We start from the raw sequence: 21,609 nt of genomic DNA on the forward strand, positions 1-21,609 counted from the left end.
GGGAAAAATGCCCGCCCAATAATTGCCTTGAGCGCAATGAACATCTTGTCACTATAACATCAAAAAAAGAAATGACTTACATCCAGTTCTTACTTCGAAGTCAGTTATATAAACAACGTGCGATGCTAAAGCATGGAGTAGATGAGCATACTAATTCAGGAGCATTTATTGGTAAATCTTTATTCAAAAATGTAATGTTTTTTGGAATAATTTAATCATTATTCTAATTTTGATTTGAAGTTACATGCTTGAAATTTCACATAGAGGGGTGATTTAGAGTAAATGACATTTAACATGTTAGCAAGTTTTTACACTTTAAAATCATTAATTTACGATATTCTCAACATACTCCTCTTGATTTGCGTGTACAATAAATTCAATGTTTAAAACCACGAAGAAGGATTTGTTTAATCACCCTGAAATAGTAATACATGTACTTAAACGACACTGAAAGGCTCTCTAGCCTACTATATCACGAGGAATATAGTATTCTCAAAAGACATAGCATTTCAATTTATTATCCCCGTATTTATGTTCGTCCGTGCGTCAGTTCTTTCAAACATGTTTTATGTCCCTCCATCACGAAATTGTCATCGCAGAATTAATTAAGGTATCAAGCTTCAACGTTTGAAGGCAAAAGTGTTTCTTTATTGGAATTTTGTTGTTGTGTTGATGTATTTTATCTATAGCATCCCTGTATCTTGTAGCCATGCTTCTTTTACTACTGCTTAAATTGACATAAAGGCAACTTTCCAAACAATTACACCGGCAATTTCACGGGGGAGGAACTTTTAGACAAGTTATGGAGTTCTTTTGATAACTTGTCAGGAGTTCTTGTGATAACTGTCACTGAGTTCGTTGGATAACTTTTGTATAAACTACAAAAAACACTTGTCAAAATGATAATTTTCATCTTTTAAAAGCGTGTTTTAGGTACTAAATTAACTTTTAATGATTGTACATCTTGTATCATGTGTCAAAAACCTATGCATATGCCATTTTTCATCGCCTCTTGTAAAAAAACCTATTAGTTTTGAGTAAAAGTTCCAAATTATTTGCCAATTCGCACCTATTGACCTGTTTATTTCTGATACATAAAATTACCAAATTATAATGCAAAATTGAAAACATATAGCCCCGGCTAACAAATTTACACCCGAGTTTTCAAATGTCCTGGAGTTCTGGTGATTACTTTGAAGATGCTAGAGTTCTTATGATAACTTTTGTTCTTGCCAGTTTGTTTCTTGCGCTTAATTACGACACGTTTAAGCGTTTTTTTATTATTCAATTACGACTTTTGAAAAGGGTTTTTCTTGTATATACGACAGTTTTCCGACGAACTCCGTGACACTTATCACAAAAACTCCTGACAAGTTACTATAAGAACTCTATCCTTCGTGTAACAGGTCCTCTAACCAAATAAAATCACTGTGTAGGTCACGACATGCTCCGGAAATTGAAGCTATTAATTCAGATGTAAAAAAGCGCCACTCCGACAAGCGCCCATATATATTTTAGTTGTACCTTACATTGCAGCAGAGGGCAAAATACAAAGCAATTGATCTGGCCCATCTACAAAGAAGTCAGACAAAATGATACCGGACTTTGGCCTCCTGACGATGTTAAACTTAAATATTCAAAAAATTGTCGACGTGCTTTGCTTAACACTTATTACTTTGCTCCGCACATTTTGGAAATATTTTAACTTTTTAGCTCACCTGACCACGAAGTGGTCAAGGTGTGGTATAGTGATGGGGCTATGTCCGGCGTCCGTCGTCGTGCGTCGTCAACAATTGGGTTGTTAACAGTCTTGCAGTCACAGTTTTAATTGGATCATCATCAAACCTTGTCAGAATGTTTGTCTCAATGAAATACAGATCAAGTTGTAAGATGGGTTATCTCGGTTCAAAAACTAGGTCACAGGAGCTTAAAATAGAAAAAGCTTGTTTACATTCTAGAGGCTGCAGTATTGATTCAAATATTCTGGAAATTTGTCAGGAAGGCTGTTTTAATGATTTCTAGGTCAAGTTCGTAGATGAGTTATCTCCGGTCAAAAACTAGGTCACAGGAGCTGTAAAATAGAAAAGGCTTGTAAACACTCTAGTGGCTGCAGTATTGATTCAAATATTCTGGAAATTTGTCAGGAAGGTTGTTTTGATGATCCTGGGTCAAGTTCGAAGATGGGTCATCTCAGGTCAAAAACTAGGTCACAGGAGCTAAAAATAGAAAAAGCTTGTTTACACTCTAGTGGCTGCAGTTTTGATTCAAATATTCTGGAAATTCGTCAGGAAGGTTGTTTTGATGATTTCTGGGTCAAGTGCTACGATTGGCCATGTCTGGTAAAAAACTAGGTCACATAGAAAATCTTTTTAACACTCTAGTGGCTGCAGTTTTGATCTTAATATCCTGGAAATCGGTCAGGAAGGTTGTTTTGATGATTCCTAGGTCAAGTTTGAATATGTGTCGTGTCCGGTCAAAAATAAGGGTCACATTGCCCAAATATGGAAAAATCTTTATAACACACTATAGATCACATGTTTGACTCAGTTGTCATCAATCTTGGCCATGATGCTTGTTTTAGACATTGCTTGGGTGCGGTTGTGTGAGGTGAGCGATCCAGGGCCATCGTGGCCCTCTTGTTTAAATGTTAACTTCTGTTTTGAAAATACTATTCAAAAGTGAATTTGACATTGTTCCTCTGTACGTAAAGTTTGACATTTAAGAATGTAGGTTCCACACTTTTGTCAGTACTGATTATTCATGTTTTAAACTGTGACTGAAATTCACAAAAGTATGTTTAAGCTCAATCCAAGTGAAAATAGTTTGACATCAAAAGCAAGGTTCCGAGAATTTTTGATCTGGTTCTACGTCAAAACCATAAACAAACATTTCTGTGGTTACAATTCAGTTAACAATGTAAAAGTGAAGCAAATTGTAAATAAAGAACTTGATCAATATTTTAATGTAAGGGTATTAAAATGACAGAAAGTGTCAAGTTTGAAAAAAGTAAACCACGTACGTATCATTTCGCCGTCACTTGGGTTTATACTACGCCATATAGTTGTGCTGCAACTGAAGCATAAATCAATACTGATTGGTTCAAGTCTACACCTTGCTCACACCAACTTCTTTCTATTGAATCATAATGAAAATGGTCAAATTAATTTCTTTTAATGCCAGTCAGTGGGAAAAAAAAGGAATTTACAATTGGTAGGAATATACCTTAGGTGTCTTCTTTTATTTTGGAGTTTAAAATCATTAGGTTAAATGTCAAAGACATTAACTTAATAAAATTGTAATAAACTATAACTTGTCAATTATTTTCATAAAAACTCATTTTATAGTTGGCGCTGGAAAGAGTTGTTTTTAAGATTATTATTATAATGCCCATGAAAAAGAAATAAAATGTTTCGCCACAAAGAAATATATATTAAGTAATTAACCACATACACATAGCAAATTTGTACATTGAAACATTTGAAAACATTATTTTATTATAACTATATTTAAATATCAAATTGCAATATATTATATTTTACTTTTAAATAATGCCTTTTTCTAATTTTTTAAGGTTTACGGCGAGTTAAAGAGAAACGAAGGAGGAAGAGTTTTTACTGGATTAATGATCTCAGCGTTACTTTCAGTGCTTGGTTATTATCTATTGTTATACTAAAAACAATTTTTGAACCAAATAAGTTTAAATATCAAACTGTTTATAAAATGTTTCACCCAAGACAAGCAAAGCAAAAGCTAAATGGCAAACACTTGCAATGAAAATCGTTAACCAACTTGATAAATGAATGCTGTTTACCTGTGAATTAACAACAGTGAACAATTTAAATAATTGTTCCATAATTCAAAAGGGAACAGGTTGAGAAAAATGTGTAGCTTGACCGGGACTTGAACCTAGAACCCTCGGAATACGGTATCGTGACTCTACTTACTGAGCTATTCTGCCACTTACACATCTCCCCCAAATAGTGAAAAGTTCTGAAGCGTAACATACTCCCTCGCTTTAGTAAAATTCGTCCTCAAGTTTCACAGAGTTACAGAGCATGTGAATTAAACTCTGAGCTTTATACAGTCACGGTACCCCGTTGGGCGCCAAAAGTCACAGGTGACAAAAATGTGCAGCCTGACAGGAACACGAACCCGGAACCCTCGAAAAACCGTACCGCAACTCTTCAAACTGAGGTCTCCGGCCACTAAAACATTTTCTCCCATGAATAGTGAACAATTCTGAAATGTGACAAACTCCCCTGCTATATTGAAATTCGTCCTCGAATTTCAGCAGACATTTTCACAAAAAATCTTAAGAAAATCTTAAGTGCAAAATCTGTCGTAACTTTACGATAGGTCTTCCCCGTTCGTAAGTGTAATTTTTTCTCTCTTAAAGGTAAAATATCGTGTATCTCTTACCTAAACTGAATAAAAACAAACAAAAAGTTGGAGGACAACTAAATATTAAGCAAACAGTATGCTATAAATAACACAAATTGAGGTATAATTAATTTTCAACATATACATTTGTGACGTCATGACTTGATGACGTCACGATGGAGAGGGTTATGAATAGCTTAAATGTGAACTAGACTGTAGTATTATTGAAAACTTATAATTTGTACAATTGGTGAGTTCGATTTCATTGCCAGCATATACTAGTGGTACCTTTTTATTTATTAATAACATAGTAGACCTTCTTTCTGAATCTTTTAGATATATATAATTATCTTCAATCAAGATATAAATTATATCAGTTTGAATCATTTTTGTGTTCTTATTGAAATTTGATTGTGTTCAATGGATATTTCAAGCTCTTGATTACTTGATTTTAAAACCGGAATCAAATATAGAGCATGCACATCACTATCAAATGAACGTTGCTAGGGATGTTTTTGTCGTAAGATTTACCGTAAGTGAATTTTTTATCTTAAGATAAAATTTTAACTTGTTAAACGAGTGGCTTTGTGAAAATGACTTAAGATTTAACTTACGATTATCGTAAGTGAAAAACTTAAGATAAATCGTAAGATTTTTTGTGAAAATGTCTACTGAGCTTTATTCAGTCATGGTCCGCCGTTAGGCGCCAAATGTCACTGGGTGAAAAAATGCTTCATTCAGTCATGGTCGGCCGTTGGGCGCCAAATGTCACAGGGTGAAAAACTGTGCACCCTGACCGGTATTCGAACACGGAACTCTCGGAAAACCGTACCGCGGTTCTACCGACTGAGCTTTCCGGCCGCTTACACATCTTCTTCCCTAAATAGTAAACATTTCTCAACCATGACATGTTTGTTGTCCTTGCTATATCATCAATGACATATTTTGATTAAAAAAATTCTTCTGATTATATATATGGTCCTATATAAATGTGGAGTATTCTGTGACAGTAAGATGACATAATTCCATATAAGACAATATGTTCAACCCAATTTTGATGGTTGTTTCTTGTGTTTTGTGTGTGTGTGCGCGCGCTCGCGTGTGTGAGTTTTTGTGTGCGTGTGTACGTGCGTGTGTGTATGTGACAGTTTCTCTTGATAGTAATTTAATATGCTAGTTTGTTATTACAAAAGTTGATATTTATGATAATTGCCAGATTGTGTTTCGGTCAATTGCTGATATGATATGATTAAATTGAGGATTGATTTTGATTTTGTAGGGGAAGCGGACAACCTGCAACTGGAGATTGTACTTATATGTCATTCGAGACTTTCAACACCAACAATCTTTGGTCGACAGTAGATTGTTTTGATGATTTGGTCGATTTTTTCATCTGCGAGAAACCATTTTCTGAAGATGAGTTTCATACAAAAAGTATAATTTATAATATTGTTTTAAATATCAGTTCAACAAGTCATACCAACTAAGTATTTATTATCCCCCCGATAGATCGGGGGATATTGTTTTGGCGTTGTCCGTCCGTCTGTCCGAGCAAATATTTTGGGTTTAGGGGCTATATAACAGTAAAGAGAACAAAAGAGAACAATAGATTCATTCGGTGATCAAAAGGTTTAAGGGCTAGTAGCCCTTAAGAAAACAAAGAAAATAACAAAGAAAATAGCCTCTAAAGCCAAAATGTTGGAACGTCCGTCCTTCCGTCAGTCCGTCCGTCCATCCGTCCGTCCGAATTTCGTTTCCGCGCTACTTCTCTGCTACTACTGGCTGGAATTCAACCAAATTTTGTCGGAACCTTCAATACCAAGAGGAGATGTGTTTATCATCGCCTTGTTCCGGTCAGACACTTTAGAGTTATGGCCCTTGATTATTTACGCAGTAGGCCTATGCAACCATAGCAATAATCGTTTCCGTGCTACTTCTCTGTAACTACTGGCTGGAATTCAACGATACTTTATGGGAACCTTCAATACCAAGAGATGTGCATATAGTCGCCTTGTTCCGGACAGATACTTTAACTCAGAGTTTTGGCCCTTGATTAGTTATGAAGTATGCATATAGGGAAATATTGCAATTTCTTTGTAACTGCTGTAATGATTTCAACAAAACTTTATGGCAACCATTGATACACAAAGGCAATTTACATCTCATCGGCATGTCAAGATATTACTATCTAACGCAGTGTTATGGCTCTGTTATTGTCCTGAATATTTATCAAGTACAACGAATATTACTGTTTATGCCATGATAGATATATAAATAAAGCTTTATGTCTTCAGTTTGTGTGTTAGTAATAACCAGTACTCGGCGGGGATATAAATCTAACGAATGTGCTTGTTTTTCTAAAGAGACTTAATAAATTACAGTGTAATAAAATTCTAAACAATTGAATGTTTAGTACCGTAAAGTAGTAATATTGCTTTTGTGAATACATGTGTTGTAATATTTTCAAAATATGTTTTCCCTTCTTGCAAGTCTAAACTTGTTTGCTCTCATATGAAAACAATGCTTTGATTAAACTGTCACGTCGTTAATTTAAAATACTCTTAACAAATTAGTGCAACAAGAATGTTTTAATGTTACAGTTTTTGAAAAAAATCTCTTTCAAAATTCATGTACATAGTCCACTGTACAAGTGATTTAAAATCGGTGATCTGGTGAATTGAAGTTTGTTTTTTTAAAAAGTATAAAGTTGTTAAACACAATAGTTTCATATCAATTGAATATATTGAAAGTAGAATATTTTGATAGTTTTACTTCGCACATTAGGATTAAAAACCCTAATTTCGTGAAATTTATTGAAAAAACTACATTCTTCCTTCTACTGAGAACGAAAGAACTGATTTCTTCGTTTCTGATAACTGAATGATTATATTCACCTAAACTTTCTCTTCTCTCTTCTGTTATTGGGTCCAACATTAGAATATGTTGTGCGAGTGCAGAGTTGTAAGATAAATTTCAAACTGGTTAGGTTTTATGTCAGTGCCTAGGGTTAAATATGTGATCCGTTTTTTAGGTTTACATCATTATGACTACATGAAAAAAGTTATAACAAAACTGTGTAAGAGAATAAAACACACTACTATCGGATTACTCTTTGTTGGAGGTAATGCACTTCGTGCGTGTCAGATAATCGTAAATTCAAATGATGTTTTAATGTCTTTTCAATGTAATACAATTATGACATTTAATAATTATTCATTTTAGACGATATCAAGGAGAATGAATGTACAAGTGTATATAGGACAGACGACTTCTTTGCCTCACCATACTCTGGTAAAACTTGTAAAAATTGGGGAAACCTGTCTGGCGAAGCTAAAGTTGATTTTGACAAGAAGTTTTCTTCTTTGGGAATTTCTTTAAACGATTCGACTCTGTGTATAGAATTACCTTCAAATGATATTCCTTGGTGTTACGTTAATGACCCGGTCAAATCTTTGCGGGAGCCGTGCTTTTTGTTTTTAAATGGTAAATAATTTATTTTTGTTTTGATTATCATAAAAAGACAAAGATAAACTGAGTTGATTCTTTTCTAACAAAATATATTATTACATAATGAGAGTAGAAAGTATTTTTTTTTTCGATCCGGAACTATACTTATAATATTCACTTGAATATACAACATTTGTTTACAGCAACACAAAAAAGGAAAAATATAAATTACGACTTTCAGTTTAGCGGCAATAATATAGTTCTATGCCGATAGGAAATTTCTTTCATTTCTTTTTTTCGAAGATGATCAGAAATACTTTAATTTAATTTTTCAAAATGATTAATTGTCCTTCTATTCGGCTAAATTACAAAATTTCTATCAAATTTAAACAAAATTTAGACAAAGGAAACACCATTTTCCCCGAAAAGGGGTTATCTGGAATGAACTGCTCTGATGGATTGTCAATACCAAAAGTGAACTGGTGTGATAGGAATTTTGACTGCTTAGACTATACGGATGAATTGTCATGCATGTATAATATATCAGGTTTGTATATTATTGAATATTATCTAAGTAGTTGTGAAATATTTTTTCATGTTTACATGTAGTGTCTTTGCTTTTGTAAGATGAAGTCAATAAAATATATTTGTTAATGTGAATTAAAGAGGATGAGGCAGTATCAGATATGGAAGCAATAAACGTCTTACAGTTGACCAAGAATAGATCAGTATATACTACTTTCGTTGACCATTTACATTGTTTTGTGTTTTCCTTTTTAATGACAGAAATATTCTAAACAACTTACATTTCACAAATCTCTTTGAAGCCTTCTTTCTTTTGATCAACAAATACATTAGCAGAAGGAAGTGTTGTAGTTTAATAAGAAATTCTTAAAACTCGACTTCTAACAAGTGTCATTTTCTATCATTTTGAGAAGGAAAAAAAACTTATAATATAACTTTTTCATCTGCTCTTTTACATATAACGTTTAGCCAATGGCGGTATCATCGCATTAAGACTAAAACAATCACCATTGTGAGAAGAATGGCTTGCTTTATCATCATTTCACAAAATGTATCCATAAGATTCTAATAATTGTGTTGCACTAACGGTTGGTGCCTGATTTTCAACTTTTTAATATCCATTTGGAGAGCTGCTAATGAGTGTGAAACAAAACCTGTTCAGTTTCGATAAAGCATGCAAAAATTGCTAATCATTTCTTACATACAAACAAGAAAGCATTACAACATAGATATATCGGAGGTTTACAGTTCCTTCAAAAACCTTGTCTGCGTTATTTATAATTTTCACTGTAGCAATTGTTCGAATATGTCCTGTAGTAAGTTAATGCTTGAATTTCTTGATTTAGATTATTCAGTTATACCGTATAAATGTTGGATGGCGAGAAAACATTAGAATGTCTCATTATACAAAAAAACTACACCCTCTGTATTTGATACATTTAACATCTGAAGTAACGTGGTGTTACTACTTTCAGTCTGTATTATCCCTAAGATGATTAAGAGTAATCGGTCAGATGTCAGGTAGCTACTACGCTAGTGATGAAGATAAATTCACAAAATAAGTTCAAAATAATTAAAATACAAAAGGCACGAAACATTAGACACTCTTCTTTTGTTCCTCTCTTGTATATTTAAACACGAACGGTATCGTGCCGGTCTATTCAAGACATCAGATGTATTCGTTATTAATATATATTAGATTTACTCGAACCACACGTCCCTTTAGTGAAAAGGCAAATATGTTATCGAATAAACAATATTGATTATTTTGGAATGATACAAAGAGAACATCCTATAATGTTATTATTATTTTCATGATTGTGTCTGAAAATATTGTTATGGTAATTGTTTAGATCACACTCTAACGAATACTGGCAAAACAATGATAAACACTCTATTACCAAACCGACTCAAACACGAGGCGTTTTTCCGCTGTGAAAAAAGCAAGGAGTGGATATCTTCATTAGCTAAATGTGATGACGTCATCGATTGTCTTGATGCCTCGGACGAAGTCATGTGTTTGCAGAACAATAGTGGTATTTGTTTGTCTTGCTATTTAGTCACTTAAGCACTCATTTCACTATTTATTTTGTCAATTTTCTGTTATTTGTATTTTTCGTATTTCAGTTTGTGTTTTTTTAAACTATAGTATTCAAATTAACGAAAATATGTCATCACGATATGCCTTGTGTTTATCATATTTGTTGATTATTTGATGGTTCAAGTGCTATTTATTATGATATTGAACTGTTACAGTACCGTAAACATTAACTGTGTTATTATAATTATCTGCTTTCGGAAAACGCAGTTGGATTTGCAATGAAATTATAAAGAACAAACAAAACAATTCTTGTTTTATTATAACCTTTAAAATTCTGTAGCATGTGGTGACTATAAATTTTCATGTGATGGTGGACATTGTATACACCCGAATCTAGTTTGCGACTTCATAACAGACTGTTCGGACGGTACAGATGAAATCTGCGGTAGGAAAATCCAATTCAGTGATAAACATTATATAATATTTATGCTATAAATATTGTTGATATGAATCCTACCCAAAAACAAGCATTTTTGACACGATAAAAAGTTAAAAATATATCTTACTAAGGCATATAGGGGGTAACTTACAGTAATTTGCCCCTTACGTTCAGGGAAGTCGGTGTTTCTACTCAGGTACCCGCTTGTGCCTGAATAATTGAAAGGGCTTTTGAGCTGCAACTCCCCTTTTAAAACAAAAATTATTTCGACTCGTACTGAAATCCCAATCAATCAATTTAAACGTATTTGAACATTGCACCCTAATATTCTTCCAACCAGTACGAGTCAGATTACTTCCGAAAGATTCGCAAAAAATCTAAAAAGATTTGCTCGTACCCCTGTAATACTGGGCTGCAAATTTGAGCGACATGTTTGCGAACTGCATTCACGAGATAGTTAAAAAAATGTCTCGAAAGCTCTTAATTTCGTCGCACGAGTCGCAATCCGCCGTTTGCTTGTCGCATGACGTCAATATTTTGATAAAAAAAATCTGTTGACTTAATTTCTCTCAATATATTCACAGAATCATAGATTGCAAACCTATCGCAAATCGTTCTCTTTGTGGTTTCCAGGAAATATAGCAGCAGATGATATAAAGTTGGACACTTTAAGGCCCTTAAGAATGCCGAAAACTGAATAAAGCCCTGTCCCAAAAAGTTTGACAAGCTAAAGCCATTAAAAAATAAACTCTCTTTTTTCTTTGCGAGCCCATTTGAGACATTTTCTTAAGAATATGGACGGCACTTGGTCCCAAACTTTCAGATACAGTCATTTTATCCAACCTTTATTTATCTGTGAAGAATGACATAGAATGGAGACAAGCCTCCGTGTGATTCAAGTTACCTTCATTGGAAAGGCAAAACAAATATATTCATATGTTCTATATATCATGATCACTCTTACTATGTATTATAAGGTTATTCATATTTCAACTGTTAGGGGTGTCTTTATAAATTATATACAAAATTGATAAAGGGAACCTTTCAACAATTATATTTCTTAAATTTCATTCAACATTCGTCTGTGAAAAACTGGAAAGACTGTCAGTCATGCTAACCGAATACATGTGTCGGGTACCAGTCCTTATCTTTATCACATCTCCACATCTTTATCAGCCCGTCCGAAAGATATGATCATTTGTTTTGGCAGCAAGACATTAGTTATCTGCATGATGCATATAATGGTCTTATTGACCTCACTTTGATAAAATAGTAAACACAACAAATAATCGACTTACGTGTTATTCAGAGAAATAATGGATTCAAAATTGAAATGCTACCTTTTGGCAGATTATATTTTTTAAGACATAGATGACGACTTACATACATGGTTGGTACTTACGTGCTTATAAGGGCTCTCTTAACTTTTCAAATTGTCTGGGGTAACTGCATGTTATGGTGTGCAATGCCTTCAAGTTATCTTCATGGCTAATACGCTACGGAAATTTCACGAAGTTCAATAATCATCACTTTGTTCTTCAAAATAAGCCTTTAATGGAATGACTGGTGATCGGGTTGTGTACCCGGCAGCAAATGCTGCTATTTGTGGCTTAACGCGTTAAACACAAACTTCTTCTTCTCGCGCCTTAATCTTTTTAATTAAATTCAATTTTTAATATGCCCCTTCGATGTAAAGGAAAAAACTCTACCTGCAGTATAGCCCTACACATAAATAACGGAGACAGTCTTACAGTACGACGCACATAAAATAATTCAGCATCATAATCAGCAAAATAGATGGCAAAATTAACATAATAACAACTTCTGTAGTTGAAAAATGGATTGCTCCTTGTGATAGGAGTGGATAAGTGAAGTTTCTTTCTCTCTTTTGATGTCTAGGATCTAAATCTTCCACCATTATGCTGAGTGATTGCGGGTCGACTACACTAACACAATTATTTCTCAAAGGTGCTTTATTAGCTCCTCATACATCCCAAACTTATGTCCCATCAAAAGCAATTCCCTCAATCACACACTCTTTTATATCCTAATCTTCACTTTCGTCGCTCTCAGGCCTTTGTTGCGACTTTTTAGACTGCAGCAACAGCAATGAGACATCCTGTAACTTTCAAAATGACATTGTCGTCTGCAACAAAATTAGGGTTCAAATCCAATGGTTAGTCCTTTTCAAATGATGCCTGACCGCTGGAATTCGAATTTGCTTTTATTTTAATCTGACTTTTCTTTTGTCTTTATTACATTTCATAACTGTCGTTTTTACATAAATTTCGCGCGTATCATGCCGAAAAGATGCCAAAAAAGGTATCGAGCGATATTCTTGCCACATACGTATTTGAGAAAATTATGAGATATTTCGCAGGAAATGCGGGCGACATTCGAGAAGCATACACTTTCATGCCGTTGATATAAGAAAGTGAAACCCCGAAAGATTTGTGTAGCTAAAATTTGCAAAATGTACCTTACATTCGTGTCTCAAACAACTAGCGAGTGTAAACAAATATAGTCATATGAGCGAGCCTTATTTTTTCTGTGAAGTATGATATATAATGAAGACAAGTCCCGTTTGACTAAAGCTTACTTCAATGAAAAGGCAAACAAAATAAAATAGTCTATATCATTTTCAGACTCATACTTTATATAATAGTATCATTTACATTTCACAGGTTTTCAAAACCTTATCAGTCAGTGAAGATCATCCGAAAGATATGATTATTGATTTTGACATCAACACCTTATTGTACATCATATAATGATCTCATTGTCGTCCCATATGTCAAAATAAACATAATAAAAATAGACTGCCGTACATATTTAGTATAATTCAATGAATACATAACTCAAGATAAAAGGGTTATATGCAAAATATAACCTTAACAGACATTAATGGCGACATGTCCCGGGTCTTTACTGTTAGTGTCTGTAATGATAGTACGCAGTGGCTGGTTTTAAGGCAGATAGTATATATCAGCGCTACCTCAACCTTCCATACTGTCACGGGTTACTGTTCATTTAGGTGTTCATTGACCACTGTACATAGTCTCTACTTTCTGTGCAACATTAATCTTTTTGGCTAATACCCGAAGTACCCAAATTTATTTTGTTTGCTTAATCGTGAGGACGCTTTAACCTGTGTATTGTCTGGTTTTATTAACCTGTCAATTCCATACTAATTACACGGTCAATGCACACAATATATAAATCTTCGAAAGATTTTCGGTAATTTCCGTGAGATGTACTCAGTGAGATTTGATTAAATATAATTTGTGCCTATGGAGCAATTATACTGTGCGGTATAGCGAAATAGGGTAAGCTACAGGTTAATGATTTCTAACTGTCCTACGTGTTGTGAGATCGAGACCGCGTTCCTCCAATGTTTTTAGGGTTTTTTTTCTTCTCCTTATAACTATATTCAATATTATCGGAACTATAATTGCTTGTTATGTTGTTCGTTTTGATTTAATATATTTAGCAATTAAACTCCTTTTAAATAACATGCTTTCATAATTAAAATTCATAATGAATTCGGATTAAAATTAGAAAATGTCGTTTCAATGGCGTTAAACACAAAACAAATTGAGACAATATTTCTTAGTTGATTCATATATGTGTAGACAATATTGGAAGCACTCGGCCATTTTCATGAAAATATACTGCAAAAATAAAAAAAAGAGTTGGCCTTAAAACAACGGCAAACAAAAGTAGGGATCGAACTACAGACCCCCAGTATATTAGACTATTACTCTACCGTCTGTGCTATCGCGGATTTGGCAGGCCTAAGCATTAAGCTGGTGTGACTTTTCAAAATATTTATTTTTTACTCCATATTAATTCTCGTAAACTACACGGACAGAACCGAAGTGAAATCGAATATTTAAATGAGTGCTATAATGTATTCAAAATTGACAGGTCAATAAAATCAGACTATAAGTAACTGGGTAACATGTTTATTTTTCATTTCAACTGAATATTAAAATGATTTTAGATTACCGCATGTGTGATGTCAATGAATTTCGTTGTACAAATGGACAATGCATTACAGCAGACAATCAATGTAACGCTCTATATGACTGCTTTGATAATAGCGATGAAATAAATTGTGGTTTGTATATGACTTTGTGGTACAGTATCAATTGAAAACTTTGTTTTTTTAAACCATAATAATTGTTTGTACCTGTGCACGTCAAAGTTCTGAAGTACAATTCTAATATGACATGAAATTATGTAAGTGGCTATATTTAATGTATTTATGTCGGCGGGTTAGAAAAAAGTGCAGACCGACCGAAAATCAAACTCGCGACACTCAGAATAACGTACCGCACCCCTACTGGCTGAGCCTTCCGGCTTCTTCCACATCTTCTCCCCTTAATAGTGAACAATTCTGAACGTTACATACTGTCCTGCTATAATGAAATTCATTATCAAACTTATGAGGGGTGCAGAGAACATTGTTAAATTAGAATATGAATTTTATACAACCGCTTTAAAATATTTTTTATATTTTATATCCGGTCGCTTACATATCTTTTTCCCTATATAAACCCTGACATTTATTAAATACTTACTTCGGTTATAATAATAACCAAATGTCACATGGATATTGTAATGGAGATTACCCGTACTATTACGCAACAAAAACAAACATATGCATTAATTTTACTTTTATTTAAGTTTACATATATTATCCGTTATAGAAGCCACACAACCACTTGTAATAATAATAATATTTTGTACTTTTTAAACTGTGTCTTAATATATTCAATGAAAATGTCTTTTTACTACTGCATGTTTTAGAAATGTATTTCTAAGATTTTGTATAATACACTTCCAGACTCCTGCCGAAATTCATTTCTCTGTGTTGATGAGTACAAATGTATTCCTGATCGACTGACGTGTGATAATTACCCTGACTGTAGGGATAATAGTGATGAACAGAATTGCATAGGTTTGATTCCAACGACCGATGACTTCAATATTGAATACCTTCCAGGAAAACTCTCTGACAGTAAGTAGATGACTTAGATTAATGATTAGATTAATGCTTTTTATCAATATCAATATTTTCATAAATTCTTTATTTAGTGTCGGAAATACAAATGTTAATTAACAGCGTGACTTAAATTTAAATCAATATCAACGTGGTTGTAGTTTTGTTGCATTTTGAAAGTTCTGGTTCTTTTCCTTTTCCTTTATCTGAAAAAAAATCTTTTAAATGGCTCATATGATTTATAAATGATTTGTTGAAATGAGCAAGCGAAATTGTATTTTGCACTTTTGTATTTTAATGTAGAGAAGCAGGTAAACTTGGTATACTTGTTAAGTTGTGGAAAACCATTTATCATTTCTTATTGACTACTTCTAGTATAAATACAACAAATTACTGAAGTCGATAACTTGCCTTAGTAAACAATAAGGTTAAAGTAATTTTTTTTCCTCAGAGCACTGTACATGGGATTTCGTTAAGAAAGAAAAGGAATCTGGTAGAATAACGTATTCTAGACAGTGCTTATTTCAATTGGATTCAGCTTTTTTTCCTGATGATTTTAATGCGAGCTATTCTTGTTTTGTTGAGGTAAGTGCATTTAACACATGCATCCTTGTGCACTTTTTATTTTCAAATGTAGCGTTTTACAAGAACATGTGAATACGAGAGTTATTGGAAAAGTTAATATAATTGATATATATATTAATATAATTGTGATTTTTCAAGTAAAAGTCATTCAATGTCTTTGAAATTTTTTGTGTGAGAGTATCTTCATTAAAAAACCTAAGGAGTATCTTCATTAAAATAATCTAACATATTTTATTAATTTATTTTAAAACAACATTTAAAACAGTTCAATGTTGCAAAACAATTTTATTTCAATCCGTTCTGCCTTAGCTTCAATGAAATGATTTTAATTTATGTCAGGGGATATATAAATAAAACATGTTTGCTGTTTTGCATTATTTGTATTTATGTAATATAGTAATTACCTTATCTCAGGTACGAAATGATTGCAAGTTCAGATTTCGTGAAGCAGCTCTTATTGACAATAACAATAGTGATTCCGCATTTCCGTCCTGTCTTTGCACAATTGGAACATTCCGCAAAGGAGAACCTTTAATGAAGTATATTCCAATTATTTAATTTTATTCAAACCTTGTCAACGTATGAGAATAATTTATACATGTATTTTCACTTAAAGTATTTACATTAATTTGAAAATTCGTAATTTTATTTCATTTGTTTTATCTAATAAACTCTTGTCAGATTTTAATAATACTATTTGGTTTTAAAAAAAGACCATTTCTTGCGTCGTACAACTATATATAATTGTTAACAATAGGTTTGCAAAATTAATAATGCAATTTATATTTCAATACAGTATTACAATTACATTGAGTCTAGTAAGCCGCCATTTTTATTCTCAACTCATAATTTTGAACATTCTATTAATTCTCATTCTATAAATTTTGATCATGATCGTTTATATCGAACTTTAGATATAATGCTTCCAGATAACAACAATATAGTTGTTGAGAAGGCATTTAGAACGTGAAAAAATAGATAACAGATTTTAAGTCCATAAAATGAATAGGCGTTTACAATATGTAACAAACACATTATTCGCCCTTATCCTCCTGATATTTTTCTGAATGTATACACGTTCATATTCTGATTTAACGATAAATTACAATAAAATACAAATACTATTTCCCGAACAGTAATTCTTCGAATAGAATTCTTTTAACATATGAACGGCTATTTTATATTTTTATATTTGAAAAAATGTCTAAGGATAGGAACATTAGTATTTGTTAATTTAAAAGTGTTGCTGTAATATTTAAATTTTCAGACATTGTTACCCTTATCACGAGCTGAATATAAATTCGGTAACCGGATGCGATGGAAGTGACATTGCAGAATTGCATGTTCCTGATGAAAGTAATGTTTATAACAATATACAGAACACTAGAGATTTAGAGACGTTTACTTGGCCAAAGGTTTTTTCAGACATGGACTTGACGGTTGGGCTTCCTTATTGCACTTACGGTATGAGTGACTCTTATAATTAATGAGGACACTTGTCATAAAGCTTTCAAGATCCAAAACAGTTTTTTTTTTATTTTTGGTTTTCATCGGAATTGTAATTTTCAAACACAAGTTCCAACTGAAAATCAGATGCCCGTTAAATCTAAAATAATAACTTAGCTCATTATTCACTTGGTTAGTAGTCAAAATTGTGCTTTCAATCAATTTATAATCACATCAGATCGTTTAATATGAATTTTGTCCCGATCATATATGTACGCGGGACATTCTTTAAGTTTGATGCAGTTTTATCCACATGCAAATACATTATACAATATTGACAGAGCGGCAAGGAACAGTCCGGATAGGTAGTACGCTTGACTGAGAGTCGGGCGATATTTTCTACTGTAAGACGCACTGTTCCTTTGTGACATACTAGTATGATATGTTCTTTTATTTCTTATGATTTTACATAAATAAATTGCATATTGTCAACTTGTTGTTTTGATTTCATTTTTACTATTCAAGATAAATTTTGGATTTATTTTATTTAAGATTACAATGCAAGCGTGTTTGGTGATTGGTTTAAATGTGAAAGAGATAACAAAATCATACCAGAGTCGATGGTCTGTATTTATTCCGTAGATGCTTACGGTTACATGACTGGATGTAGATCTGGGGACCATTTACAAAATTGTGGTAATTCAAATAAATATCAAATCTTTAGTTCTAATATGATTCTTTTTCTAAATTTTCAAAACACCATCTTTATTATGACTTAATTAAGTATCGTAGGTATTAAGATTATAGTCAGTTTTCATCTTTTGTGTCCGTTTGTCATAGATTAAACTAAAATAAAATATACTAGGGTGTCACAGCAAGAAATTATTGTAACAATCAATACTGAAATCGTTGACAATATTCAAAATTATATCCATAACTGAAAACGGATTTAAGGTTTTAGAATATTACTTAAAAGATATTAATAATTCAAAACATTAAGAACAAACAAAGTAATTATATTGATTTTATTAATATATGAACTGATTAAAAATAAAATTCATCTACACGTCTTCCCACAAATAATCGTCCATTTAGAAAATATTATACTGTCACCGAAAAGCGAGACACAGTAACACGCTGGAATTGCGAGCATGCATTTTGCATTCAGGTATGTTATTGACCGCATGAAATATAGGCTATATCTAAAACAAGGTTAATAGTTATTTCATTTTTAGTAATTCCTCGCTCGGCGATAATCATTTGCTTACACTGCTCAAGATGGGAATTAGGAGGGACATGACGCCCCCATCTCCTCTAAAATTTGGAAAGCAATGTTCGTTTGATAGCAAACAATAACGCAAAAATAGTAAGGATAATCAAAATTTCGACTCATGACTGTTTGTCGTGAACAAGAAAAATATCATCTGTCCTGAACCCCATTTCCCGCACCCCTTTAAATATGAATTATCTCTTGTTGACTTCTTGCAACTCCTCTTTTTAAAATCCTCTCGGATCCTCGTGTTATGTACGGAAAAAACACACACATACTAAAACTGTCTACAATTGCTTTCAGTTTAAGCCTTTCAATCAAGAAGTAACTTTTTAAAATTAAAAGTACAACTAGTACAAGCATATACATCATGGCAATTTAAGTGCTTAACAGATATTGTCTTAGGCGAGATAGATGTTTAATGAACTGAATTTATTGAACGAACTGAATAAATTATATTACGCGACCTGTGGCGAGCATAATATTGTGTCATTCAATACATTTAGTATTGGATATACACGAATTAACACATATTCAAAATATGATCGATTAAAATTACAAATAGTGATTCTTGAGCGCTAAGTCAAAGTGTTATTACACTAGAGTAATATCGTTTTTATTAAATTGCCTTATTACATTCCTTCGCCGTGGTGTATGTGGTAGATTTCATTACTATTCTATCCGTTATTTCTTGTATATGTTAGTTTTGAAGTCATTCGCGATTTTGCATTTTGATAAGTGATTCAACTGACTGGCATATTACCCTTTTAATTTATATCATTCTGTGTTTGATAGCTCAAACTCTTTTTTTATATTAAGGTATTAATAATAGTAATGTCATGCATAACAACTTTCATAGTCTAAATTTAATCTGTCGTGTTTTCATTTTACAGGTAACAATGAGTGACAAAAATATATGTCATTCACAACTTTTATAAATGATACACGATCAAAAGTAATTGCTTGAGATTTTATCACAAAATTTCATTTTTAGAAAAAATCCTTTGCCCTGAAAATACAGTCAAATGTCCTGACAGTTACTGCATTGAACAGAGATTTCTTTGTGATGGACATATTGAATGTCCTGGAGGAGAAGACGAACAAGATTGTAGTAAGTTCTTAAAATTCATAATTACTAAATTCAACACCATTTTTGTATTGTCTGTCTCATTGAGTTGTCCATATTATAAAACAAATATGTTTGATCGGCGTTACTGTATGAAAATTTGTGTTGTTTACCTTACTTTATAATAAATTAAAGTGTATGTTACAAAATAATCAGTTTTATTTATACATTTCAAAAGGCCTGTAGCTAAACCTGCAAACATATTCCTCGTGCGGTAACTATTCCGTACAGAAAACAAACAAGAACCTCAAGATTATTGCGTTTAAACCTTTACATTTAAATGACTTGTCAGAGACAAATGAGGGTAATAAACAAGGGACCCATAATTCTTAACTTTTGGAATTGCATCTTGTTTTCAAGTTTGTATATATTTCATGGTTTGACCGCTTCTATACTTGAACAATCTTTGACAACCCAGTATCCACTCAAAAGTTAATTCAATTTAACAGTTTCATTACATTTAGTTGTTTCCAAACAGCTCGAACCTAGATTTAATAATGGGCTTACTGTCAATAAGGACAAAAAATAATTCAAAAAGAAAATTTAATGCTATGTATATTTAAGTTATCCGTTCAACTATATTACAAAAATCCAAATAAAAATAGAACTACTAGTATTGAGATCGTAAATAATTAATATTTTTTACCATTCATTCCATAACTTGCTTTGGTATCAGTCTAAATTTATAAGGCATCTAACATAATACTGAATTCACGCTTGTCTATTTCAAAGATATTTCTTGTTTATCATTTTTTTTATTTTATTTCTTATTTCAGCTTGTACAGATTCGGATAGAGAAGTTATCTTATTTGTGGAAGATGGAGACCCCGAAATCGGAGAAACAGCAGTACATTTAGCTAAACAATTTTTTACAAACACTAAGAATAGTATTGTGAGATTATTTTATTTTAAGAGTCTGAATGTATCGGTGGATTTTGACATTACCTTTAGGTTGTTGGAAATACGAGTAGAACGTGTTAATCAAATACGAAAAACTGAATGCAAGTATAAAACAATGGCAAGAGACTTTGTTAAAAGGCTGCACTTTAGCAAATCAGAAAGAAGAGGTGTTATTGTGTTTCAGAATAGTAATGAATCAGCAGTTGTTTCCAGTTTAGCATTGTCCAATCTCTCACAGCCAGTGTTTTCAATATATCGGGTGGTAAAAGATTTCAGTTCTTCACTTTATAAAGATGATAAATACAAATTTGTAAAAGACATTCATATCAGTAAATGGAGGTCTCTGTATTGGACTGGATTCAGGAGATTTCCAGAAATATGTACAGGTGAGTGAAAGAGATAACCTATTCTTAAAGTTAGAAGTTAATACATTTAAACAAAAGAACTAGATTGGATACATACGTATAAATAAGACAGACCCTTTTTCACAACTGTTGAAGCTTTGTCTAACTTATATCATACCCACGACAAAATATTTCTTCTAGTGTTTATTGTTCAAAACACATAAAAGCATTCAGCCAACAATCACACACGCAAAATTAGTTTTTCTCCTCAAAATGTTTGAGGTATTTATAAATAGAGTGATGGTGTCGCCTAGTGGTTAACGCGTCGGACTAATAATCTAAACTAAAGATTGCTGAGCGCGTGGGTTTAAACCCTTTCAGGGGCAGGTTGTTGTTTCTTTGAACAAGAACCCTGAAATCCATTGCTAAGTGCTGGTTGGGTCCAGGAATGGCTTCGAAAGTGTTTCAATAAACACAATCGAAACTAAAATTCATTTGTATAAACTTAATATTTCATCCTTCCCACCCGTTTTAAACCCTTGTTTGAAACTTTTCCTACGTAGAGAGCATAATCTAAAATAGTTTCGATTGTATGAGACTTT

At 32.7% G+C, this 21,609-nt stretch overlaps 2 protein-coding genes across 2 annotated transcripts; both read left to right on the forward strand.

Annotated features, from left to right (window-relative positions):
- The first annotated feature begins 22 nt into the window (after window positions 1-22).
- Window positions 23-15,362, forward strand: LOC132721485 (low-density lipoprotein receptor-related protein 1-like). Its single transcript, XM_060705797.1, has 9 exons — window positions 23-171; window positions 3,572-3,650; window positions 5,660-5,814; window positions 7,603-7,863; window positions 8,228-8,374; window positions 9,705-9,887; window positions 10,233-10,337; window positions 14,335-14,451; window positions 15,181-15,362. Exons 1-9 carry the CDS (start codon window positions 72-74, stop codon window positions 15,360-15,362), a joined length of 1,329 nt encoding a protein of 442 aa, XP_060561780.1. The 5' UTR covers window positions 23-71.
- A 1,238-nt stretch (window positions 15,363-16,600) lies between these two features.
- Window positions 16,601-21,057, forward strand: LOC132721486 (uncharacterized). The gene is made up of 4 exons (XM_060705799.1): window positions 16,601-17,385; window positions 17,920-18,063; window positions 19,632-19,748; window positions 20,540-21,057. The coding sequence occupies exons 1-4, from the start codon at window positions 17,349-17,351 to the stop codon at window positions 21,055-21,057; spliced, it is 816 nt and encodes a 271-aa protein (XP_060561782.1). The 5' UTR covers window positions 16,601-17,348.
- The last annotated feature ends 552 nt before the right edge of the window (window positions 21,058-21,609 follow it).

The sequence above is a fragment of the Ruditapes philippinarum genome, unplaced genomic scaffold (assembly GCF_026571515.1).
Source record: "Ruditapes philippinarum isolate M1 unplaced genomic scaffold, ASM2657151v2 ctg13368_1_1_1_1, whole genome shotgun sequence".
NCBI classification, from domain to species: Eukaryota; Metazoa; Mollusca; class Bivalvia; order Venerida; family Veneridae; genus Ruditapes; species Ruditapes philippinarum.